The sequence below is a fragment of the Carassius carassius genome, chromosome 19, assembly GCF_963082965.1.
Source record: "Carassius carassius chromosome 19, fCarCar2.1, whole genome shotgun sequence".
In the NCBI taxonomy this organism is placed as follows: Eukaryota; Metazoa; Chordata; class Actinopteri; order Cypriniformes; family Cyprinidae; genus Carassius; species Carassius carassius.
The window spans coordinates 19,297,781-19,325,101 of NC_081773.1; the positions used below are offsets into that span (position 1 = coordinate 19,297,781).

The following is a 27,321-nucleotide window of genomic DNA, read 5'->3' on the forward strand; positions in this document are numbered from 1 at the left end:
TCAACAAAATGTAGTTTTGTAAGTCTTGTTGCGTGGGAAATAGATCTGTTCCTTTCAGAACATTCATGAGTGCATTGTTCAGTCCCTGTGTGTATTGAGGGGCAGACCGTGGGAGTGATGGAGTCTGGTACCTTCTGATCTATGTATTTATTATCTTCAATGGCAGATCTCTTGGAATGGTCACAGGATGAGGACAACGCTGAGGGAAGGCGACGGAACAGACAGCTGGGGTCCTGCTGCTGCCGGTCAATGAACTGCTTCATGAAGCTCTCCCTGCGGCACACGCATTACCAAACAGTCACACGCAAACACACAAGGGACTTCACATTTTCAGAGGATTCTTGAGGACGAAGTAGGAGGCATGCAGTGTAAGGGAGTAAGTAAGTAAAAGCCACCACCGTGAGAGTCCAATGACACTCTTTCTCATATATATGGTTTGGAAGCCTCCTTAATGTAAGTTCTTTTCTCTCTCTCTTCAAACATTCAGAAGATTTGAGGTATCATATGGTGCACACAGTACCTGATTCTGGGCACAGTGAAGTCTGATGGCAGCTTGGAGATTTTCACCATCTGTGGTCGATTGGGGAACTTCTCAAAGATCCGTAATCGCAGAGGAAGTTTCTCTTTCGTATCAGCATTGGCTTCGCTCTGTTTGAGCTGTGGAGAGAAGCCAGAAGACTCTCTTGAAAACAAATGTCTCGTTCTGTGACTCAACTGAGAGACTCTGTTGGGGTCACATAGCCTTCAAAACATTTGGTGGACATTCCAAAATTGACATAAGTTGTCCATCTCTACTTCTGACTGTCCCTTTTGCAAACTAGCAGAATGCAAAGTGCAATGCATTGCAAATGTGAAATTTAAATTCAGTTCCTCACTTCTAGTGGTGAGAGAGGAAGGGGTTAGCCTATATGGTGCACTGCTCTGAATTAATGTGGCCCTCTGAGGTTTAACTGACTTTATGTGCCATAACCTTTTATCTTTCTTCATGTCTATCAAGAAACATAAAGGCCTCAGATGATTAGGCTGGAGCACGCTAGAGGAACACTTTTCATTCTCCTGTCCGAAGAGAGGCATACATTAAAGTGAATAAGATCAAACTGAGATGACAGATTGAATCAAATTTTCTAAACATGCTTAAGAATGCACATTAAGAAATTCACTCGATTCCCTATGGATTAAAAAAAAACATGTAATTATAGTTTGATTTACTAAAACAATGAACCTAATTTATAATTAATTTAAATCTTGAGTTCTTGTTTAATTCTTAAAAAAAATGGAGAACAAGATGTTCGTTTGGCAGGATTTCAAAGCAAAATGTTATGTTAACAGACTGCTGTTCTGCTAGCCTGTCCAAAGATGGCAGCAGCGCACAGTCTCAATGCAGTTATCCATCCATTTCAACACTGGCTATCAACTTGTTTTGCTTCAGGATCCACATTTTACATTGACATCAAATGGAAATCCAACAGTACAAACCCAATTTTTAAATGTATTATTTATTTATTTATTTATTTACAGTGGTTGGCACAAACCATGTTTATCGTTCTTGCAAGTTAACTCATATTTAATTTAGTATGTATTCACAGTAAATTGTGAGTAAACTGTGCTGGTAGTGAAGCGCTACAGTGGAGACTAAATGTTGTTGTGCTAATGTTGCTGAGAGCCTGTCTACAGTAAGAACAATGCTTTTGGTGCTTGAGCCAAAAGAAAATGTGCTCAACATGGATCTTGATAATTTCAATGTATTGGGCTGAGAGTTAACAGCTACTCAAACCGAACGTGATAATGTAACCAAAAAGTGCATAAAATCAGTCTGGACCAGTGTTTGTAGCCATTTTGAAAAGTTCAAAAGGAATGCGTTTTTAAGCAATTACTGGGATCATTTATAATGATAATGATAATAATGCAACAAAATAAAAACAAAACAGCAAAATACAGAGAAAGGGATAGAATAAATAACTGAAATAAAAATAAAATCACAGAATACATAACATTCTACAAACATTATTCAAAGAAATATTAAAGGAATATGCAAGGAAAATGCAAATCCATACATACATAAGTATATGCATACATACATACACCTACATATACAGATAAAAAAGGGGTAGGGGACACACAACTTCACCTGTATCACTTTCACGCTAGATTTTTAATTCCCAGTGATAACATATGTTCTGCCTCTACACCTAGATCCCAGATCCTATGAAACTGAAAGTGTTTATCTCTTAGTGCGGTGGAATAGGCTTCATTAGGGATAAGTCCCTTAGCGATACTTATCCAATGGGCCACTGAACGGGTTATGGCTGTTATCCATTGCAACAAAGGACACTTGCAACCACAGTGTAACAATATTTGCAAGAGCTGAGTTCCTTTAAAGCCATGAGGTAGGTCCTGTGTTAGTAGGCAGAAGCAGATCTTACGTCCTACAATGCAGAGTGCAGGAGAAAATATTCTTAAATTCTAAGAAAACACCTGACCAGAACTGTTGGACCTTAAGTTAAAGTCGTTCAAGTTCAGGTTGAGCTTTATTGTCATTCTGCTACATGTGTGGACATACAGTGGAACGAAATGTTGTGCCTCACAGGACCATGGTGCTACATAAATACAAACATACATTTAAGTAAAACAGTATAACCTATACAGAACTAACATACTGACAGATTTTGACTATAAATATATTATATATAAATGTTCACCTATACATAAACAAAAAAATACAAACTATACGACACCCCCAATAGCAGTGTATGCGGGTTCCCTCAGCAATCTTGCATTTATTGCAGAAGCTGGATACAGAATAGTACTTAAGTCAGAAAAATACATAGGGAAACAAACCATTTTGCTGTGCTTCTTGCTGGAAAACATAAAAAAACGGTTTAGTCTGCACTAAAGCAAAGTTGGATTTCCCTGTCTCCTATTCAAAAAAATAATCTACATTTGTTTTAGAGCAACTTTATTGTAAAAGAGTGTGTGTTTGAAACCTTACATGTTCCCAAGGCTGTAATCAATAGCTCTACACTCTGTGGGGTGGCTCAACTATGCGCTTTACTTGGCAACAGCCTCTGATTAGCTCTCACACAGAGACAAACGACATGGAGCACTGCAGAGAGAACAGGCACTCCTAACTAATACCAACACAATTTACATCACTCTAGTATAAATAGCTAATGTGAAGAATCCTCCCATCTTTGCAAACGCAACACATCACCCTTCCTGTTTATTCCAATCTGGTATGATAAAACAAGGTGTTTCACAATTAATCACAATGGACTCGAAATCTGAAGAAATTTTTATGTAAGTGATACACGAACAGAAACTTCTTGTCAGCAAAGTACCGCAAATTTATCAATAAAATAGTTTCACAGCTGAAAAGCTAAATGACATTTCTCAGTAGCGAGGTTCTTGAAGCAGTTTAACTTAAAGATTCGCTAATAATAATAGACGTAAAATGTCTTGAAACAAATCTTCTGATTAATGTCTTGGGGCCCTATTTTAACGATCTAAGCGCATGGTCTAAAGCGCATGGTGCAGGTACACTCAGGGTGTGTCCGAATCGACTTTTGCTAGTTTAACGATGGGAAAACAGTTTGTGGGCCTGGGCGCATTTTTTGGGTGTAACATGGAATAAACCAATCAGAGTCTCATCTCCCATTCCCTTTAAGAACCAGTTGTGCTCATGCCATGACTATTTACACAGTGGAATTTGCTAGCACAAAGACAGAACGTGTCTCCAGAAAGGAAACGGAGCTGAATGTGCACAAGCAAATAAGTAGCCTAGTTCTGATACATGCAATGACTTTCCAGTATGACTTGTAGGCATTTTTATATTTATGTATTTATGAAGCCTACACAATAACATTGTAATACTTTAATTTGCAATATTTGGCATGCTTGTGTGCTGCTGTGTGTCCCTGTGTGTGTTTAATAACCAGCGTGAGCACGAGTTGTGGACCGCCTTTACTAACGCACTCTTTAATTTAACAAAGAAAAAAATTGCACCAGACTTTATACCAGGTTTGAGTTGGTCTATGGCGCAGTCTATTTTCAGTTCCTCAAAACAGCAATGCGCCAACAATGTGCCTAAACACACCTCATTTTAAGACCAGCATGCCCATGAGTACGCAAATGGGTACAAATGCATTTGGTACTTAAACAACGCGGCGCAGTACGGGAAAATGAGAACTGCTCCGGGCTGAAACTAGCAAAAACACTTGCACTGTGCCTTGTGCCGCATTGCGCTGGGTGTATGCCTGTAATGCCTGATAAAGCAGCATTTGGAAGTGAAGTGCTGCTTTGTGAACAGCGTTAATGGGGAAAACGCTATTTTTACCGGGCCAAAAGTGGCACCTAGTGGCAAAGAATGAATTTGCATTTTTATTCAGGCCAACGCTAAAAGACCAATAAGTGGGCAGCCAATATGCTAATGTTTCATGTTCACGTCAACATGAAACAGCTTAGGATTTGTTTTAAAAACGACTTGTTTCAATAATTCAGAGTCAACTCTGACAATAACTTTATACACAGTGCACTTTCAGATTTAAAACTTTGCAGGATGCTTTCCTTCACTTAAGAGCTGTTACACACTGCATGAAAGGTAACTTAATTGCCTTTAATTTAATTGATAAACAAAAAAGTAAAATACAAAATAGTATAGAAATAATACTGCTGTAACCCTTTGCATGGAAAGAGCAGTGAGATATTTTCAAAATATCTCATTTGTGTTCAACAGAAAAAAGAAAGCCATACCGGTTTGAATTGATGTGAGGGAGAGTAAATGATGACAGAATTTTCATTTTCATTTTCAAGATGGTAAGTACATGTGATTGAGTGCTGAAGAGGAAGGGAAAGCCAAATTCAATCAGCACAGCTAGAAAGTGAAATCCACCATGATCAATAAACAGATCAATATCAAATAGGCAACATGATATGGGCTCACATACATTGCATACAGTGCAACACATCATGCTGATTTGCATCTCTACATGACTGCCTGTAGCTAGCTGTATGTTTTTTCCCCCTGATGGCTTGTGGAAGGTCTGCGTGTAATGCATTTTTTTTTTTTCTAAAAATGGCATATGGCCATAACTCTTCATAATGATGAATCATATGTAGCATTTTCCATAAATCACAGAAGTGGGAGCCGTGCATCTGAAATGAATGTTTTGGCCTTGGGAAACATTAGGCTGCTCCATTCACTCCTATTCACACATTCTTCCAATTGCAGGCTCAGGTGAACCATACTGGGCTATTCTCCAATCCCCCACCTTTCAAGACAAGGGTCTGGGATATTGACCAATTGCTGCGTGGTCTGTGGCACATTCACAAAGGAGCCTATAATAGTGCGCTGTGCTCCCAGCGTCATGAATGATGGGTGGGTCTACAAATCTGTATGTCACCGTCCCACAAATTTACTCTACAGGCCATTAGATACATTTATGCTCCAGTTAGGTCACCATAAACAGTGGAGAGCTAATGTAAACACATGTAATAATGTCTAACGGTGTGTGTGTGTGTGTGTGTGTGTGTGTGTGTGTGTGTGTGTGTGTGTGAGTGTGACCTTCAGAGACGGCGTCAGCAGACATAATCCCATATTGGTTTTAAAAAGAACCAGAATATTTGACATGTCAGGCTCAAAAGTCTACAGTCTGAAACTGGCAAGAATATAGCAGAAATAAAAGAGATAGTACACATAAAACTGAAAATACTGTCATCGTGTATTCATTCTCATATCATTTCAAACCCCTATGACTTTCTTCTGTGGACCACAAAATAAGATGTTCTGAACGAACATGAATAAATTAATGAATTAATTTTGTCCATACAATGAAAGTCAATGGGGCCCAAAACAACCCACTGACATTTATTAAATGGAATAACATGAATGTGAGCAAATGGTTTAGTACAGGATGACTGCACTATGCATGTAAATATCTATGTATGGGTATGTACATACAAATTCTGAATTTTTTAAACACTGTGTCAAGTTAAAAGAAGATGAATGTTTAAAAAAAAAAAAAGTGGAGTAGCAGTGGAGACCTCTGCTCCAAACTATTATAGTGCATTCTGTGTATATTACCCCTAAGCAGAACATTCCAAATCAGTCACCTTTTAAGGTTCCATTTCAGTTAGGCTGCTGATTTAGTTCTAGCATGCCTGATAAACATACATTATGCGTGCCGCTCTACTCTGCACCAGACTAGGTGAACTTCCATAAGCAGCTCAGGGGTAGAGGGGTCATTCTCTCCTTCTCATTTAGTATCTAATGAGGCATGATGCTGCATAGGCTATAAACTCCCAGACCTCTTAGAGGCACACCTTTGCCACCTGAGAGGCTGACTGGCTGAATACATAGCATGGCGAGAGTGGCACAGCATGGCAAGGCAAAACGTCTGATGTTCCTCAAAAAGCACTTGTGTGTATGTTGTATGGCAATGGAAATATTCATAAGAACCTGGTAATATTATTACAAATAATAAATGCAGAAAATCCAGCTATTCTTTATTGGAAGTAATGAAGATTTATGTGTGTGTGGCTGTTATATATAGTATACTGTTATAACTCTTAATGACATTATACTGTACATAACAAGGAATTTTGATTAATGCAGGCATGTGTCAGCTGTCTTATTCAGATTTTTACTAATTATGTTAAACCAAGCCTGCATTTACATGAAACATAAATAAATCACAATATGCAACACAAACTGATAAGAATTTGTAAGTTTTCCAACTCAATTTACCACCCCTTCAATATGATTTCTAGGTATTTTTTTTAATGTCTTCACCTAAATCCACTCATTTGCATATAAGCAGAACAAAAACATATATATGACTGTACAAATTCTCGTGAAATGTCATGAAAGTGTGTTGAAATAATATGATCAGATTCTGGTCTGCACAACCTAGGTGACATTAACTGAAAAGGAATGTCAGAGTAAGTAATTACATTTTGATGAAAGATAATGAAGACTTTTTTTTCCTTCTTTCTTTGGAATTACGCAGACTGATTAATTTTGCATTATATATATGTATATATATAATAAGACCAGAAAAGTGTCAAAGCAAATAAGGTCACGTTGAAACTCTATAATAAAAACAGTGGGGCTGCAGAAAGGATGAAAATGGGTCTGGGTGAAAGCTGGAGCACACACACATTGTCTGGGGCAGCAGACATCTGGATCAGGTGCTGCAGCGAGGGTGGGGGGGTGTGGACGTGACTGTTAGATCAGAGGATGGAGCACAGGAAGCCACATTCGATGGACAGGCCTGTTACCGAGGCTCCTTTCATGTCTATTGCAGTCAGATTGGACCATCAAGTGTGATTGTGTGTGTGTGTGTGTGTGTGTGTGTGTGTGTGTGTGTGTGTGTGTGACAAATTGTTGATGCCACACTTTTTAAACTGGGTGTGATAATATACAAATGTGTGTGTTTGTACATCTGAGCCCCATTGCATTTTTTTAGGAATTTCTGAGCAGGACCAGATGTGCTTTGTGCAGATGACTGCAAGAGATGGGAAATTAACAGAAAACAAAATGAGAAAGAAACAAAAAAATTATGATATTGTCTGTGAAAAGAGCACATTGGATGCTTCAGCTGCTGGAAGCAACTCTCATAAAAGAAAATAACACAGAATTTTAAAATTCCTGCAGTTTATCTTTGTTTCATTCGCAGAAATAATATAATAGCCGACTTTTTTGTCTGTTACTAGACCTGGCTGTGCACCACAAAACTGAGTTTGGCTGGACTGGAACTCTGGAGTTTCTTTCTTACACACTTAAATTGACTCCAAACAGCCAGACAGTCATTCTAAAACGAGTCAAACGGTAAAACATTTCTGCTAAAAGGATGAAGAAACTTGTTAAGAATCTATCTAGGTCATACCATGTCTATTTTTAGGACCATTAAAATTCATCACATTATTTTAATGCCAGTTAAAGACAACCACACAAGCCAATTCTGATTTAGTTCATTAAATCTGTATATATTATTTAAATATTTAAAACATTAATATAAGTGACCCTACACCACAAAACCAGTCTTAAGTGTTTAATGCTTTCCATTAATGTGTGGTTTGTTAGGATAGGACAATATTTGGCCGAGATACAACTATTTGAAAATCTGGAATCTGAGGGTGCAAAAAAATCTAAATACTGAGAAAATCGCCTTTAATTTTGTCCAAATGAAGTTCTTAGCAATGCATATTACTAATCAAAATTAAGTTTTGATATATTTACGGTAGCAAATGTGCAAAATATCTTCATGGAACATGATCTTTACTCAATATCCTAATGATTTTTGGCATAAAAGAAAAATCGATAATTTTGACACATACAGTATTTTCTGGGCTATTGCTAAAAATATACCCCAGCGACTTAAGACTGGTTTTGTGCTCCAGAGTCTCATATTAAGTATTATTATTATTAATCCATGTAGGAGTGGATTAGAAAATAATATTTTTAATGAAAATTAAGAAACACTTGACAAAAATAAGTAAATAAATAGGCAAAATTTAATTTTGGCAAGAAATATGATCTGACTGATATGATCCTTTGTGAGATTTACCCTGAGAACTAGTATCATATGGAGTGAGAGCTGTAGGCACTAGATGGCAGTGTGGTTAGACCCAAAAGAACATTTGACACCAAGCACATATACAGTAGTTGACACTGTGACCTTTTCTTAAGTTGATTTAGATAGATCTTTAGATAGTTAATGTCAAATAAAACATTCAATACAACCCACTACAGCAGGGGTTCTTAACCTTTTTGATATCGGGGCCCAAATTTTACAGTACAAAGTGGCCCAGGGCCCAATCAGATATTAGCACTGTATTGGTTTATTGATCTCTCCCTTGGTTTGATTTGTATTCAATAACTCGCAGTTTAACAGTATATTATTCATGTGTATATAAACCTGCACATACAACAAGATGCCAAACACATAATTCAGGGGAACAAATCAATCTGCATCAAGAACAAAATTAAAAGATTTAACTAAGAAAAAAATAATAAATAAATTATAAATATATATATATATATTTAAAATAAATATAAATAAAAATAAATAAAATAAAAACAATAAAATGTTTTGCTTAAATTCAAAATAATATTTTTCAAATTAAATAAGTTGTAAATGAAAATTTAAATAAAGTGCAAATGAAAAAAATATAGCTTTATAATCTTCAAAATAAAAAAAATGAAAAAAATTGGGCTGCTTTTCATTCTTTCTAGCAACTGATGCTGTATGTCTGTGGCCATGGCTGCGATACGATTTGGTCTCCACTTTTCCACTTTAAAAATGTCTCCACCTGTTTCACACATAGGCTACTCCGTCTGCAGTGCGTATGCAGTCCGTGTGCGTTTCGTATGTGGTGCAGAAGAAGCACGGACTCATTGAGCTTTCACACAGGACACGTTTGCAGTCCGCTACTGATCCATATCTGTTTAGTCCACAAACACAACATTTGTTCATTATATTATATTTAAAATCATGTAAAAAAATAAAAACAACAGTCTATGGTCCAACACTGTTTTTCTTGATTTCTTTGTGTTCTGACATGGTTGGCTAAATGTTAATGTTTTGTCCGGTTTAATTATGTTTATTCCAGTCATGCAATTACTGCAATTAAACTCCACACCACTTCCCTTTTTTAATTGTCCTTGTAAAAAGGATCGGAGGTGTCATATAATAATGTGAGGTTTTTCAACTTTAAGGATGAACCTCTTGTCATCTATTTCTGGCCTCCTACCATGAATATAGTAATGTGAAATATGATCGGGAGTCTGCATAGGGTGTTTATTTTGAAATGCACATGATTTTTTACTTCTATTTTGCATTTTCTGTGCGGTTTGGACGCAAGGTGCATCAGAAATAGACCAGGCGCCTATTTTTAGTGAAGCGGTGCGGAGAGCAGCTTCTGGGACGCTTTTGAAAAGTGCCACGGAGCGTCTGTTGAAAACACAAGCATAGACTAGAGTGGCTGCGATCAGCTCTGGTAGTCGCGTCGGAGCCGTAACGCGCCGCGCCGCAGACGTGTGCAGTGGAAATCAGGGGTGAAACAGGCGTAACTTTTGCTACAGGCTACGGTTGACTGAGTGTCTTCTGCTTATTAGCGCTTGTTAAACAACTGAGGCATTACTGCCACTAGTGGTGGTGTTGAAAAGCTATGTGTCCTTAAGCTTCAAGGTGCCAAGCATGTGCCACACCCCTCTTGGCTTGTTAATTTACGATAAACTTCTAGCTCTACCCCCCTCATCTCAAGCCAATTAGGACAATATAAATTGCACCTGTGCCCACGGCACCTTCATTCTGGTGCACATGGATGCACTGTGCAGAGGACTGAGTTCTTTTTCCTTTGTTTATTTCCTGCGTGTGTGTATTTAACCATGTAAGTGCTTTTGTTTGACACTTAACTATTATTCTGTATTTCTTAAGTTTGTCCTAAGTGTGTTTATTTTGCTGTATTTCCTGCTTACATATGTTCTTTAGTTATTTAGATATGTATTTGAGATTTATAGTATGAGTAGATGGCCTTATGCATTGTTTAAATTACGTTATCTCCTGTGAATTCAATGTTATGTTTATTGTTAACTAAATCATTGTAATTCTTTCCTTTTTGTAGAGACCACACGCTCACACACATACACCCCTGCATACACATCCATTCCTAATACCTGATTTGGAAGGGAAATAAAGACCTTAACATCAGAGTGACTAGACTGGACCTGTTCTTATTGACAGCCCCATTGGCTTCAAGCTAGCTACCTAAGCATCCTCCTACTCCTTTTCATGGTCCTTCGAGCCGGAACTCATTGATGATCAGTGGATATGTCTAGTCACTCCCTGCCCTCATTGTCTCAGCATGAGCGCCCACGTCGCCAGGCTCAGCTCCCCGCACGTTATGATGATTTCATCCTACAACATCATCAGCGGTCGCAACCTACAGCAGAAGCACCAGAACCACAACCGTTCCATCCTGCAGATATTCCTGGTACTGGTCCTCATTATCAACCCTGGAAAGAGGATGAGTCTGAGGAAGATCCAGAGGAGTTGGAATTGCCCACGGAGGGAGACATTCAGGAGGACATTCCACAACCTCACTCGCCTGTCAGATCTGAGAGAGTGCAAACCCCTGATGTTGAGCACCCACATACCTCTCCAATAGCTCACATTCCTGATGCTCAAACTGCACTCCTACAACAATTAGTAGAAGAATTAAGAAATCAGGGTAGACTAATCCAGCAGTGTATGCTTGGAAGCAGCACTCACTCCTCACGGTCTCGCTTGCCATCCCCTTGCCCTGATAATCTTAACCTTCAATCAGCAGCATCTCCACAAGCCCATACAGAGGACCATAGGCCCCCTTCTCTCCTACTTCAGCCACAGCTTCCATCTCCTTTGCCTCCTGTAAGTCATGCCCCTCCTACCCAACCTATGCCACAGTCATTGCAGAGTACGCATCCTCTTGGCTGTGGTCAGTTTCCTGCCACTTGCCAAGCACCAGCCTCCTATAACCCCATGTACCCAGCCTATACACTGCCAAACCAACCTTTGCCTGGTGTTTTGTCCTATTCTGTTCAGCCGGCATATCAGTCTTTCAATGTGCAGCCCCACCACCTGACATCGGCTGCCCCTTTAAACCAACTAGTTCCTCCTAGTTGCCCCCTGCAGTTAAACCATAGGAGGGTAGAAGGTCCTTCTTTCCCTGATCTCACGAGGGAAGATGAATGTCAGTACATGATATTAAAGATGGCCCTATCCAACTTGTTAGATCCAAGAGAATCAGAGCAATATAAATACCACATCCTGTTGGATCATCTAAAGGTAGACCAGGTGAGGAGACTTGCTTTGGCTTATGTTTATGCCCCAGATCCTTATACTCAAGCTATACGAGTCCTAGATGAGCGTTATGGTCAACCAAGACAGCTTGCTTTGAAGGAGCTCCGGACCATCATGGAGATGCCTGTTATTCGTACAGGTGATGGTAGAGGCTTAGACCAATTTTCGCTTCGAGTGCAGGCATTAGTGGGCCTCCTTCAGTCCATGGGCCCTGGAGGGTCTATCTGAGCTTACCTGTGGCTCACATGTTGAGCGACTTTTAGAGAAGCTTCCCCATGAGCAGTTCTGCCAGTTTAAGAGATGGATATGTTTGAGTAGACCAGGTTCCCTTTCTTATAGCCTCGTAGATTTTTCCAACTGGCTACAACAAGAAGCCCGCTGCCAGCCTAGGAGAGAAAGGACATTTCAGCCTATCCGGCAGAGGCCTCCATCTCCTCACCCATTAAGAGGTACAACCATACTTCATGGTATTAAAACCTACTCTCACATGACCTCCTCTAAAGCCCAAATTCCCTCACCGAAAGTTAATCAGCCTCCTAACAACTTGGCTGAATCCTATCCAGTGTGCGCTTACTGCAATTCTACCGAACATCATGTCAGTAAGTGTGGTGATTTCATCCAGCTCACCAAAACCCAGATAACTAACTGGATCAAAGAACAGAGACGTTGTTGGCGATGTTTACGAGATCACTTTACAACCCAATGTGACCTGAAGGGACGCTGCAGCCAGTGTAATGGGAAACACCTACATATCCTATGCAACGTAAACCAGAGGCAAGTGCAAAATCTATATCTTGACCACCTTAGTGACTGCAATAAAGTACTACTGAAGGTAGTTGAAGTGACCCTGCGCAATGGAGACCGATCCTTAGACACTTATGCCATACTGGATGATGGGTCCGAAAGAACCATCCTCCTTCACCCTGCTGCCCAAACACTTCAGCTAAAAGGTAAATCTGAGAGTCTACAGCTGAGAACTGTGAGACAGGATGTTCAGACTCTTAATGGAGCTTCTGTATCCTTCACCCTTATTCCTAAAGTGCATCCTAGTAAGTCCTATGTCATCAGTCAAGCCTTCACTGCTGAACAGCTATCCTTGTCAGAACATTCTCACTTTATAAAGTAAGGCCACTTCTCCTTGTAGGGGCTGATCATACACGCCTTATCATCCCAACACAACCTGTCAAATTAGGCCCTCCTGGAACCCCTGTAGCAATCAAGACCCGGCTTGGCTGGACACTGCAAGGTCCTGCAAGAGATCTTTCTAGCTTACCTTCTACTTGTTCTCATTATATCTCCTTTAAATGCCCACCTGATGACATCCACCATAATGTTCAGAAACTATGGCAGATTGATGCGTTACCACAGAGAAGCATGAAAGCAGTGGTTCGGTCCAAACAGGATCAAGAGGCAATACACCAGCTTGAGACCCAAACTATCAGAACACCTGTTGACGGTGTCCTACGATATGCAGCACCCCTCCTCCGTGTAGACCCCTGGCCCCCTCTGAAGGCCCCCAAGGAGGCAGTAATGTCCCGTCTCCGCAGCTGTGAAAGGCAACTCCTTCAAAATCCACAACAGGCAGAGAACTATATTGATGAGATCCAGAAATTAGTTAATGCTGGGTATGTAAAGAAGTTGTCATCCTCTAATCTAGAAGATACTCCTGAGTCCTGGTTCATACCACACCACAATGTGCATCACAATGGTAAAAGATCGCATTGTGTTTGATTGTTCCTTCTCCTACCAAAATCAGTGTTTGAATTCACAGTTACTTCCTGGACCAATCCTCGGGCCTTCCCTTCTTGGAGTTTTGCTCCGTTTTAGGCAGCACAAGATTGCAATCAGTGGGGACATTAAATCAATGTTTCACCAGGTGCGCCTATTGCCCCAGGATAAACCTCTCCTGCGATTCCTTTGGCGTGACCTGGACTGTAAAGCTCCCCCAACTGTGTATGAATGGCAAGTCCTCCCCTTTGGCACAACCTCAATCACTTGCTGTGCCATTTACATCCTCCAGAGGATCATCAAAGATGCTCAGGCAGATGAGTGCATTCACCATTCCATACACAGTAACTTCTATGTGGATAACTGTCTACAGAGTTTCCCTACCCCAGAGGAAGCCAGAGATCTCCTTCATAGTCTGCGCACTACCCTCTCCTCTGGTGGCCTCGAAATCAGACAATGGGCCAGTAATGATCCTCAGGTCATCTGTCACCTTCCTCCTGAAGCCAGGTCAGAACAAACAGAGCTCTGGTTATCACACCATCCTTCTCTTGATCCCTTGGAGTCGACTCTAGGCCTCCTCTGGAACTGCCATACAGATACCCTCAGATACAGGCACAGAGCCATTGAATCTACCACTCCAACTATGCGTCATATTTACAGAGTTCTTGCTAGCCAGTATGATCCTCTTGGCTATATCCTTCCTTACACCACAAGGGCCAAAATCATTGTTCAGCACTTATGGGGAAAGGCACGAGAATGGGATGACCCTAATCTCCCTCATGATCTCTTAAAAGCTTGGCTTTCATGGGAGAATGAACTCCCTAACCTCTCCACCATCACTTTGCCTCGCTGCCTTATACCTCATTCAGTAGACACCTTCTTGGTCACTCAAGACCTCCACATCTTCTGTGATGCATCAGAGAAGTCCTATGGTGCAGTAGCCCACATGCGCACAGAAGATGGTCAGCAGCAAGGGAATGTGTCCTTCCTCATGGCAAGGTCCCGTGTTGCTCCCAAAAAACAACTATCCATTCCACGACTTGAATTATGTGCTGCCCTCATAGGAGCTCAGCTATTCAGTCTCCTCCAAACAGAGCTCACCCTCCGTATCAGAAAGACTATTCTGTGGACTGACTCTACCACTGTACTCCACTGGCTCACCTCTGATTCTTGCCGTTACAAAGTTTTCGTTGGAACAAGGGTAGCTGAGATTCAGAAGCTCACTAAAGGCCTGGAGTGGTGTTATGTGGATTCTAAGAACAACCCAGCGGACGACCTAACTAGAGGAAAGCTACTTGTTGAACTTAGTAGGCCCTGCAGGTGGAACCAAGGAGCTGCCTTCATGTTCCAATCCCTTGAACTGTGGCCCACCAGCCCTGTTATAGATAAATCTGATGACGCTGAAGAGTGCCGTAAGCCCAGCTTCTGTGGTGCTGTATCTCTCAGTCCATAACCCTCCATCCCTTACCCCAGCCAATTTGCCACCCTGCAAGATCTCCTTGACTGCATGGCTGCATCCCTTCATGGAGCAGCAAAGCCTACATCAGCAGAAAACTACCGTGACTCAGAGACAGCCATCCTAAGACAAGCCCAGGTGGATTCCTTCCGGGATGATTTGGCCTGCCTTCAAACCCAAAAGCCCCTTCTTCCTTCAAGCCGTTTACTCTCCCTTGCCCCAGAGTTAGACCCAGCATCAGGGCTCATTCGAGTTGGCGGAAGGTTACGGCGAAGTAGTGATCTACCCCCTGATACCATTCATCCAGTAGTCCTGGACCCTGCCCATCCAATCACAACGCTTATAATTAAGGATTGTGATGACCACTTACAACATCCTGGGCGAGAGAGGCTATTCGCTGAGTTAAGGAGGCGGTACTGGATCCTAAGGGGTCGTGAGGCAGTAAAAAAATATCGCCTTCGCCTTAACACACCTCCATTCTATTCCACTGGGATGGATTGTTTTGGGCCCTATACAGTAAAGATTGGCAGACGAGCTGAAAAAAGGTGGGGAATAATTTTCAAATGTCTGACGACTAGGTGCGTGCATCTTGATTTACTCAGTCACATAAATACAGATTCCTTCCTGATGGCGCTAAGGCGCTTTATTGCTCGCAGAGGTAAACCCTTTGAACTACTCTCTGACAGAGGTACCAACTTCATTGGCGGTAAGAAAGAGTTAATAGATGCCTATCAATCCCTGACCCTTGACCTTCAGGAAGCTCTAGCTAAGCAGAGGATTTCTTTCAAATTCAATCCTCCATACGCACCTCACATTGGTGGAACCTGGGAGCGTGAAATACGCTCCATCAAAATCGCTCTGGAGACTACCCTAGGTGCTCAAATTGTCAGTGAGGAGGTATTACGCACAGTAATGATTGAAATTGAAGGCATCTTAAATTCTAAACCCATAGGCTATGTGTCTTCTGACATTGCTGACCCTGACCCGGTAACCCCTAACTTGCTGCTGATGGGGCGGCATGATGCTTCCCTTCCTCTGGTTACATATCCAGACTCTGAGCTGCACAGTCGCCGTGAATGGCGTCACAGCCAGATCCTTTCTGATCATTTTTGGGCCCATTTCCTTAGAAATTATCTTCCCTCTCTCCAGTCCAGACAGAAGTGGCGCACAGATCATCCTAACTTACAACCTAACACTGTTGTTCTAATACTAGATCCTCAACTTCCCAGATCCCAATGGCCAGTGGGTAAGGTCATCTCCCTTCAACCCAGCAAAAATGGCCGTTGTAGGGTTGCTGATGTCCAAGTCAAGGACAGGACATATACAAGGCCCGTTGCCCGCCTCATCCCTCTTCCGGCCCTGCCTGATCTCCCCTGATTGATCAAATTTGCTCTACAAATTTGGGGGCGGCTGTTGAAAAGCTATGTGTCCTTAAGCTTCAAGGTGCCAAGCATGTGCCACACCCCTCTTGGCTTGTTAATTTACGATAAACTTCTAGCTTTACCCCCCTGATCTCAAGCCAATTAGGACAATATAAATTGCACCTGTGCCCACAGCACCTTCATTCTGGTGCACATGGATGCACTGTGCAGAGGACTGAGTTCTTTTTCCGTTGTTTATTTCCTGTGTGTGTATTTGACCATGCAAGTGCTTTTGTTTGACACTTAACTATTATTCTGTATTTCTTAAGTTTGTCCTAAGTGTGTTTATTTTGCTGTATTTCCTGCTTACGTATGTTCTTTAGTTATTTAGATATGTATTTGAGATTTATAGTATGAGTAGATGGCCTTATGCATTGTTTAAATTACGTTATCTCCTGTGAATTCAATGTTATGTTTATTGTTAACTAAATCATTGTAATTCTGTCCTTTTTGTAGAGACCACACGCTCACACACATACACCCCTGCATACACATCCATTCCTAATACCTGATTTGGAAGGGAAATAAAGACCTTAACATCAGAGTGACTAGACTTGACCTGTTTTTATTGACAGCTCCATTGGCTTCAAGCTAGCTACCTAAGCATCCTCCTACTCCTTTTCAGGTGGGATGGTGTATTGTAACTGTCTCATGGATAACAGTGGTCATTCTGGTGGACCCACGGCCCTCGCGGCCCACAGGTGAAAAACATAAAGTTTTTTGCGGCCCTCCAGGTGGCGCTCACGGCCCAAGCGTGGGCCGCGGCCCTATGGTTAAGAATAAGTGCACTACAGAATAGCTTCTACCTATAGTTTTACTGTCAATAAGTTCTTCTGTATACTATATTATTGTAGATCTAAAAGATTGACACGCTAGAAGGTTTTGATTTGAAGTGTGAAGTCTGTAGCTCTTGAAAACATTCGTGGACCTCAGTCAGCTAACCAAGCACGGTCCCACTTCCAGATCCTCCCCCTCCTTACCTGAGGGAAAGTCCTCCATTAGATTTCGGTCAATAAAAAGATAAACATTTCCCCTATCAGCTCTTGACACTTCCCACTGCCATTTAACTGGAGGAAAGTAATGATTTCTCAACCCAGTAACAACCATCAATCTCTGCCATCAGTGAGGGAAACGGCTCATGACCGGCTGAATGAACAGGCTGCATCAGGAGACATGGCACAAAGGTGATGTGTAACAAACAGTGGTCAGAGAGGGACACCGGCTTATTCCGGAAATGACAGCTAGACTGTTCTTTCTTACACATGAAATTCCACTAGCCACTTTTACACCTCTGAATCTTTGCAATTCACCAAATATCAATACATCTTCACTAGGGCTGTCAACTGATGAAAATATGCAATCTTCATCTTCAATCAATTACATTGGAAATTACCCACAAAAGATCATTTAAAACAATTGTGTTAAATGAGAAAAACATCAAATAGTCATTACAAAAAGTAGCTTTAAGGCCTTTCCACATTGAGTGCGAAAAAGAGAAACTAATAACGCACGTGATGACGCACATGCGGGAAAAAAAAAACAATAGATTTTTATGGATGCTTCCAAATAGACCGCAAACATTCGCATACTGAAAATGCTAAAGTTGTTTTTTTCGAACCAGTCTGACGAATTTTTTCAGTTTTGCAAAGCGAAAACACGGCGTCCAATACGATTTGAGCTACAATCACTTGACCGGAGCAGCTGCTTTTGCACAAAAAGAAAAGAGCGGTGGCACTGTATTCGAAAACCAGTGTAAACAAACACAGAAGAAGAGTATCCCAGATAAGAGAATTCTTATTATCGTTGTTATTTGAGAACAGATTTATTCTCACATGTTCTTTATACAGAATAGCATTTCTATTAATTGTCCACTGAATTATGTGATCTGTAGAGCACTGTCTGTTTTCTTCCACGTGCACGAGTGTTATGAGTCAGAGAGCGTTCACTCTTTTTTACGCATGAAATATATAAAAAACAAATAGACATGATTATGACAATATATTTTCTGTATGTGTTTTGTATACAGCTCATGGTATTTTTATAGCAATAAAGGATGTTTATATCAAATATTAGCAGTGTAGTGTTATTAAACATAAAAAGAGTGCATGTGTCTGCTTATTAATCAAAATCGACTATACTGTAGATCACAACTGGAATTATTACAAGCACTCAAAGATGGTTTAACCCATGAATGTTTCGCCAATCCTTGAATCTTTAGCGACCCGGACCCGGATGGATCTCTAACTGCTGCAATTGCAAAAAACTCTCTTGATATGTTAAGAACAATTACAGAAGAATAAAATAAAGTATATTTCGTTACCTTTTGTAACTTAAAAGGGTTCAATTTGAGCAGATGATTTTACCATGACTGTCATCGTCAGAGCGCACTTCCATAGTATATTCAGCATCTGCCTCATATTCACAATCTCAGCCATATTCTCAAAACTATCATTTTCAATGACTTCATATTCAATATTTTGATCACTGGCAGCTTATTCGCAACATCCAGCATCAAATGACAGTAACATTTATATTTCATTGCATATAGCAATTGCTCTAAGGGGTTTTTTTTCCCATTGCTCGCCTCATCTCTCCACACGCCCCATGACTGAATGGATCGGCTATTTGAGGACTTTTGAGGAAGCAGCATTGAGTTTCCTCTGTCATCAGGGGCCTAACCTGAGGGAGTTTGCTGTGGAGTTCAGGAGTGCTGGAGAGGGGCTGGATTATAAAAATGCGTCTCTCAAGGATTTGTTTAATTATGCCCTTGATGAGCCTATCAGCATAGAGAGGATGGTTATTACAGAGCATCTATCTTTTGAGTTCCTAGCCCACAGAGGGAGAGACAAGTCCACCACTAGCCTTGCTGCAGCTTCCTTGGTGGTGGCCACCCATTTATCGCCTCACCCTCGCAAATGCAGGAGAAGGACTTCAGTCACTTCCCCTAATTGGGTGATCCTGGAGGACCCAACCCTGGTGGTCCCTAGCCTGGAGGTCCTGGAGAAGCATACTCCAGTGGTCCAAATTCCGATGGACCCAGAGGCTCTTGAGCCACACGCTACAGAACAGCCTGCCACAGAACAACCCATTCTCACTACAACTGCCTCGAGGGCCATCATTGAGCACCCCACTCTCCTTGTTTCAGCCACGGAGGCCACTACAGAGCCACCCAATTTCTGTATTTTTGATCAAATGAATGCATCCGTGGTGGGCATCTTTGAAAACCATTAACAATCTTACTGACCCCAAATGTTTGAAGGGTTTTGTTTATTGTCGTATTTAGGGGTCATTGGTGTCAAAAAGTATGAAAACCTTCAATATAAAATTCAACCTTTCTTAAGTCACCTTCAGCTGTCTGAACAATTCATTAAAAATTATAAGCATAATTTCATGGCATAAATGCATTATTTCAGGATTGCCACCTGAACAGGTACGGACAAGTCCTGACAGAGGGAAGATGGAAGCTCAATAAACACTTCCTATTATCACTGGCTTATCTGTAACATGTGGAACACACTGGATATTCATTAGCTCTCCCTCCTCTTATCCTGTTGGGTTTAATTGCTAATGATCCTTTCTGTGTGCCCATGCAGGTGCCTGCCATGATGCCTGACAAATTGAATCTACTCTTACGAAAAGAAGGCTTTTGTACAGGAGTGTTTACAATTTCTGAGTCTGCCCTTTATTCCGGTGGCTGCTTACAGTACAGTCTCTCTTTCCTGTTCCTGTACCTGTTGGTTGCAAACTACAGATGAAGATATGATGCATAGCTATGGCTAAATCACTGAGCATCTGTGACCTGTGCTGTTGCTGAGAGAATCTGTGTCTAAAGTTGTCCTGGAGTCGAGACTTGCAGGTAGAGACAAATGGCACTTCTGAGGTCATAAAGAGAGAACTCTAACCCATGTCTATCCATCAATGCGTGTTAATCCACTTGTGTCCACCAAGCCATTTGTGTCTGTGGTTTTGAAATATGCTTCAAATAAAGACAAATCATCAGCCAGTATTGACAGATGCATGCCATTTTCATGAATTACATGCTATTTTCATAAACAATGTATTGCATTTAGCAAATGATGACGAATGTTACCATGAGAAAATCAGATTGATTAACTCATCTCTGTTGTTCTTTTTCAACACCTGTGATGGCACAGAGGGCAAACCTTGTTGAAACTATTCTAAGCAAATCTAAAAATAATCTTGCATGAGTAAGATTTAATGCACATGTGAGAAGAAATTGGGTGAAAATGGTTTTGTTTTCTGCTTGGAGAACTTTTGTGACGTGACAGGAGGTCAAATTGTGCCAAATTCTAAGCTTTGCCTGCCAAAAAAAAATTTAACCAGCCTAAGAAAGTTTATTATCTTAGGAAAAAAAATGTATAAAAATAAATAAAAAATGAGTTGACAACAAACTACTTTCAGGAGCTGAATTAAATTAGTCATTTAGAATATATGCCAGCTATGTAAACCTAATGTTCCACTCAAATGCAATTTTTAAACTGCATATTCACCTTAAATGCATGCTTTTACTGACTAGTTTTGTCCTTTGAAGGGTACACAGAAGTAGCAACTGACTGTCCTCATCTGGAGTGCTACCAAAATTAATCTCTGTCATGTTCCAAAAAGTTATGAGTCATCATTATATTCCTCCGTCTCCACAGAGCCAGTTGTCTAATAATAGATACTCAAACTTCAAGTTTGAACATTTGCATTCTTAGCAGCCAGCTACTGTATGCCAAAAAGATTAGTTATCATAGTCAATATCAATGAATATAGATATGGCCCATTCAAAGCTCTGACTAAATGAGTACAACAAACAACACTGCAAGCATATACTTTTTAATCACTCTCATGAAGCCTTAAGAAACCCCAGTAACAAATAGCATCATGGAGTGCCTCAAGATCTTTCTGACTGAAGACATAAATAGTTTATTTTCTGAGAGAATGAAAAAGGGATACAGCAACAGGCTGCTCATGGATGGGAACTGGGAAAGTGTTTCAAGGCACAACTGGACAATCAAACAATACTGATTATCTATTTAAAGCTTTTTTTTAATGAAATGCTGTTACTATCAATACAAATTTCTATTTATGTGGTGTTCTGTGCTGAGTAGCTCTGCCAACTGTGACATCTCCCAAATAAATAAATAAATAGCCTACATACATGCATGTTAATAAACATTACATATGGTCTGATTGGCAGGGATTGTGCAAGGTTGTACAGCAAATTTCTTCACAGGGAACTTGTCATGCCTAGATAAGAAAAAGTGTATCAGTCCTTCCTCTTGGCTCATGAAGTGCCAAGTTTGTAATTTTGCTAAATGCAATTACAAACTAATATAAAATGGAAAAGTAGAAAGGTAAAATATGAGACAATTATTATTATTTATTTTTTTTCTGGCAAAAATATCACAGTGTGGGAGGATAGATCAGGGCCAGACTCATTTCAACACTTACCCTATCCTGTGGTGAGGGTGAAATGGAACCACCAGGTTTATTTGTGGAATCTAAATAAACCATTCAAAAAAATAACACCCTTAAAACTGCTCCGCTAATACATTCTGTAGATTAGAATTCTCTAGAACTGTCCATGGCTTTACTGTCAATTAAAACAAGATACTGTTACTGTCCCAAGAAATGTGTCATGTCTGACATTTATAGCAGGAAACAAGATAGAATATCTTGATGAAACATGAAAAAACTTACAGAGTCATACATTTGAAAAGTCAACCTCACATCGACTTTGCATACAATTTTTCTTATATGCACACAGATGTGCACACACGCACACATTGAGATTCTATGTTTTATGGTGACATCCCATAGCTGTAAAAAAATAAAAATAAATGTCCCTTCAATGTCAAAATATGCGGGTATTATACTTCCTAAGGGGGCATTTGGTCCTCATAATGTAGGGTATACCATGAACTCTCACAAATAAACTGTATATGTGAAAGTTTTTAATTTTCATAGTTTGCATTTATCCTTAAAGATACTTCAGAAATCATTCTGACATGCTGATTTGGTGATCTAATTAACACATGCCTACTGAACAAAAGTATTACTTCTCTTTAAAAGAAAAAAATGTTTGAATGGCACTGTATATGTATATACTGCACATAACAAAAATACCGGTAAGTATTTATTTTATTTAATATTATTTAATAGTAATAAATTGAATTAATGGAAAACACCACAAGATACTGTTTCATATACATACTTCATTAAAAAATGGCTTCTGAATATGTTGAGTAACAGTCACTGTTCTTCCTTTAGTTTAAAACCTGTTAGCCAGCACCCCCCATTATGGGACTCACAGTTGAAAGTGCTCTACCTAACTTATAATTGTAACAGTTTCCTACTTCAGTGTGTTACTAACATAATTTGTAGACCCTTTGGGCTTTACTTTTTATCAACCATATTTGATAATGCTCAAAAATATTAAAAGTTATAGACACTGAAGTGCCTTAAAAAATTTTTACCACACTTAAATATTTGTTTTTATTTGATATAAAAATACATGAAATGAGCCCTGGAGCAATCTAGAAAAGTAATGGATTGAAAGCAACATGTCTCATGAGTTTCTATTTCAAATCTGAATAAGATATCATGAAAAATGAGACTCCTGCAAATATTTTTATGAGACTATGTCTAGACCCCCCACCCCCCAAATATAAGAAAATATATTTCCCAATAGTATTGAAGGCTTCTACAAACTATTTAGTCAGTAAACATACCACTTTATAGTTTTTTTCAATTATAAAACACTAGACATAAACTTAGACATCATATAAGTGATGTATTTGAGCACTAGAAAAATACAATGAGAATAATTGGAGTAAGAAAAATAAGAATAATAAGAAAAATAAAAGAAACAAAGAAAAAGCCGATCGCTAGAAGTTCCGTCTCCATCAGCTGACAAGTGCGTCAGAGCGCGTCACGTTCCAGTTGACCCTCCAGAGCCGAGTCAGGAGTCAGGTTCCTGTTGACTCTCCACAGTCCAGTCAGATTCCAGTTGACCTTCCAGAGTCGAGGCAGGTGTTCGTGGACCCTTCAGAGTCAGGGCTAGTCACCGAGGACCCTCCAGAGTCAGGGCTAGTCACCGATGACCCTCCAGAGTCAGGGCTAGTCACCGATGACCCTCCAGAGTCAGGGCTAGTCACCGATGTCCTTCCAGAGTCAGGGCTAGTCACCGATGACCGTCCAGAGTCAGGACTAGTCACCGTTGACCTTCCAGAGGCAAGTCAAGTCACCGGTGATCTTCAAGGACAGAGTCAAGTCACCGGTGATCTTCAAGGACAGAGTCAAGTAACTGGTGATCTTCAAGAACAAAGGCAAGTCACCATTGACCTTCATGAACAAATGCCAGTCACCAATGATCTTCGTGAGCATAGTCAGGCCAGCACCGATCTTCTGGAGTCCAGCAGAAACACCATGGGCTTACCAGAGTTTCGTCGTCCCGTTGGTCCGGCCGCACGGACGTCTGTTCCACCCTGGGGGGCTTCCGCCCTGATCACACGGTTGTGGTGATCTTCTGTTCCGCCCTGGTGGGCGCCACATGATGTCCTTCATGGACTTATGTTTTGTGTTTTTTGTTTGTTATGTCTTCTGTCTGTTCCCATCTGTTAGCCTGGCCCTCCGTCCCTCCCCCTGAACCTCCTCCGGTCCACCTCCCTCCTGGTCTCCCTGTTTTTGTGTTTACACTTCTGGTGTCTGTTCCCCATGTTTCTTTTCTGGCCCTCCGTCCCTCCCCCTGAGCCTCCACCTGTCCGCCTCCCTCCTGGTCTTTGTTTTGTGTCTTGTCGTGGAGCGTCTGGGAGCCGCTCCGTAGAAGGGGGGTATTGTCACAGTGTCTGGGTTGTGTTCCCTGGGAATCCACTAGATGTCCTCCTTCTATGTCTGTCACTTTATGAACCACATTCCTCACGTCCTCTGCTTAATTATTGCACCCAGCTGTCACTAGTTACCAATCATCACACTCTGTCAAGTTTCCCATTAGCGTTTGTCTCTCCTTGTGTATTTAACCCGGTCTGTCTTAGCATGTGTGACGGATTCCTTGTGTTAATTCATGTCCGTCAGTTATCGTGCCCTTGCCTTGTGTTCGTGTTTGGTTTATGTTTGGATTGATGTTTTGGTTTCGACCCCTGCCTGGACTGTTTATTCTTTGGATTGCCCCTTTAATAAAGACATACTCGCAATTGGATCTTTCTCTCCGTATATCCTTGTATCACCGGTCGTGACATATAATGATACATAGATTGTCAAGATTAAATTTGTCCTGTTTCATTTAATCTATTCATAAACACTGACACATGCAAGTTGAAAGGCGTTCAGGACGAGGGCGTCTTTGTGCTGGCTAACAGGTTTAACATTTCAATCCTGTTCAACTGATTCAGATACATTCAGCATGTCATAAAAATAAAAATAATTGCTTGTGTAAAGTTTGGCTTGAGCTATTAAAAGGGATAAGGCTCTGAAAAGAATAATCCAATATAAAACATGATAACACATAATAACCTTAGGTTAATTGTTTGAATTAATTGTTTATTGTTCGTGGTATAATGGAAATGAGTGGCGAATGAATCTGTCTATTTTCAGTATGTAAAAGACGTGCTAAAAATGACACAAAGCTAAGCCTAATCAAACAGACAAACAATTCCCTGCCAAAAAAAATACAAATAAGTTGTCCGTCAATTCTGAGCCTCTGAGAGTCTGAAGGTTAAATGTAGTGTCTTTATTAATGCTCCATTTTCAGAAATCCTTCTATCTAGCAGGTGGCCAAACATTTTAAGAGACAGTTACTGATGACTTTATTACAAGGTAACAGAGGTTCATAGGCAGCAACAGAAAAGCCTATGGAAATAAAAAACAACCCAGAAGAGCTGTCATAAAGCCAATGTGAGGGAAAACACACACAAAAAAATCCAGTTGTTACTTCAATTAAGGTCAGCCATTGAATTGCGCTTTACAAAACCCACCTGTATTCTTGGACAGCAATCACAATCTAGTGCTCTATTTTTGGATTGCCCCCATCTGTGCTTGAAGCATCTATTAAATAGGCAATTTTACAGGTGGAACCGTGGATCAGTCAGCTGTGTCTGAGGGATAACCGATCTGGGCATGCGAAGATGCCTGGAGCTTGACAGCCTGGTGGATTGAAGGACCAACACAACTCATGTCATTTACTCAGAGTGAGAAAAGCACAGAGAACAAAAGAAATCACAGGAAACCAGTGGCCTTCCCTTTCAATTTATACTATTACTTTTACTATTTATGTATGATGTAGTTATAGTTATGACAAATTATAGTTATGACAAAACATAGTTACAGTTATGACAAATCGCAAAAGTAATCATGAAAATTTTTATGAGTTGCTGGTTTCTTTTGGCTTCTGTCTCTCTTTCTCTCTCTCAACAATTTAAACAATTGCTGAAATATGTTGCCGATGTGCTGGAGGAGAGAGGTGATATGCTGTTATCCATAGAGACATCCGACCTCTAATTGCTTTCAAAAGCCATTTCCTATGATATTTGGCCACAGCAGAAGTTCATTTGCATCCTATGAAGAAGGTATCTTGTTTTTTCATAGTGCGCTTGTCGAATGGTTCATGATTTCTCACGCTAATTATCCTATGAGTCATCATTACCTGTGCATCACGGCCTCATAAAAAGGTAAAAATAGACAGAGAACAAGATGGAGAACTGTATTAATTAACACGGCTCACCCTGTTTGCTGATTTTCCTCAAATGCAGGGAAAGTAAAATTAAACAGTTTAAGGCTACAATCGTGCTAGTTGAGGAATGTTTCTGGATGTATTGTGATTCAACAGTTCAGAAAGCACATTGTAAAAGTATTATAACCTAATTTACTTTTAAATCAGATCTTATTATTTAGGGTAGTTCTGACAGTGAATGGAGGGATATAATAAGTTCTTATAATTAAACTTTGATGCTAAAGAAATAAACTGTATTTTAAAATACATTAAAATAAAAAAAAACTATTATTTTGTAAAACTGTATATTAGTTATATTTAACTGTATTAAGTAACTGTAATAAATGCATCCTTGGTGAGCATCTTTCAAAGATATTTCGAAAATCTTACCGACCACAAAGTTTCAAAACTGGTGTATAAAATAAGAAAAATAAGTAGAACAATTATCACAATCTTACCTGTTTTAACTTTTTCAAGTCTTCATCCAACTCAAGATTGTCCAAAATCACAGCCACAAAAAGACTCAGAAGGATCTAAAAGACAAGAACATACTGAATTTAGCTTTCATTGCAATTTGCCAATACATCCTTATATGCATTTAGGGCAATGTTTAGACAAAACAAATACACCATTCGAAGATATTTAAGACAATTCTTTCATTAGTCACATATCGTAACTGAACATCAACAGCAGTTTTAAGACATAAACACTGTAATGTGGCCTCAATATTCTTTGCCATACATTGTCAGTACAGTAGGTGTATTGTGCTCATGGGGTGATGATGACAGATAATCTGTCATGCATACATGAGTTCTGTCCAAGACGAAATTATGATCCAAAAACTAAAATTCCGTTTGAAAAATAATATGCTATTGGACATGGAACCACATGTCAAAGGAAAACAAAAACGTCACACCATAAACACAGCAAACAAAAGATTAGATGCTCAGGACAGCAACAACAACAACAAAAATGTAGTAAATCAATCACAGCTGATTGTGCCTTAGATGTCATCAGTGCTTTGATATTTAATGACACTTCTCCTTATATGTGAGGTGTCTAAAGGTGTCCTCAAATGCATTAGGCATTGTCTTTTCTCTTCGTCATATTTTCTTTCTTTCTTTTTTTTCTGTGACAGGAAATTAATAAATGATTCAGCCGTGT

The 27,321-nt window shown here is 40.1% G+C and overlaps 1 protein-coding gene across 1 annotated transcript in view; it reads right to left on the reverse strand.

Moving 5' to 3' along the window:
• LOC132095307 (sodium leak channel NALCN-like) overlaps positions 1-27,321 on the reverse strand; it is a 114,970-nt gene that overhangs the window by 28,630 nt on the left and 59,019 nt on the right. Inside the window, 3 exon segments of the mRNA XM_059500159.1 lie at positions 132-273; positions 521-657; positions 26,616-26,690. Of these exon segments, the coding sequence (XP_059356142.1) occupies positions 132-273; positions 521-657; positions 26,616-26,690 (354 nt within the window).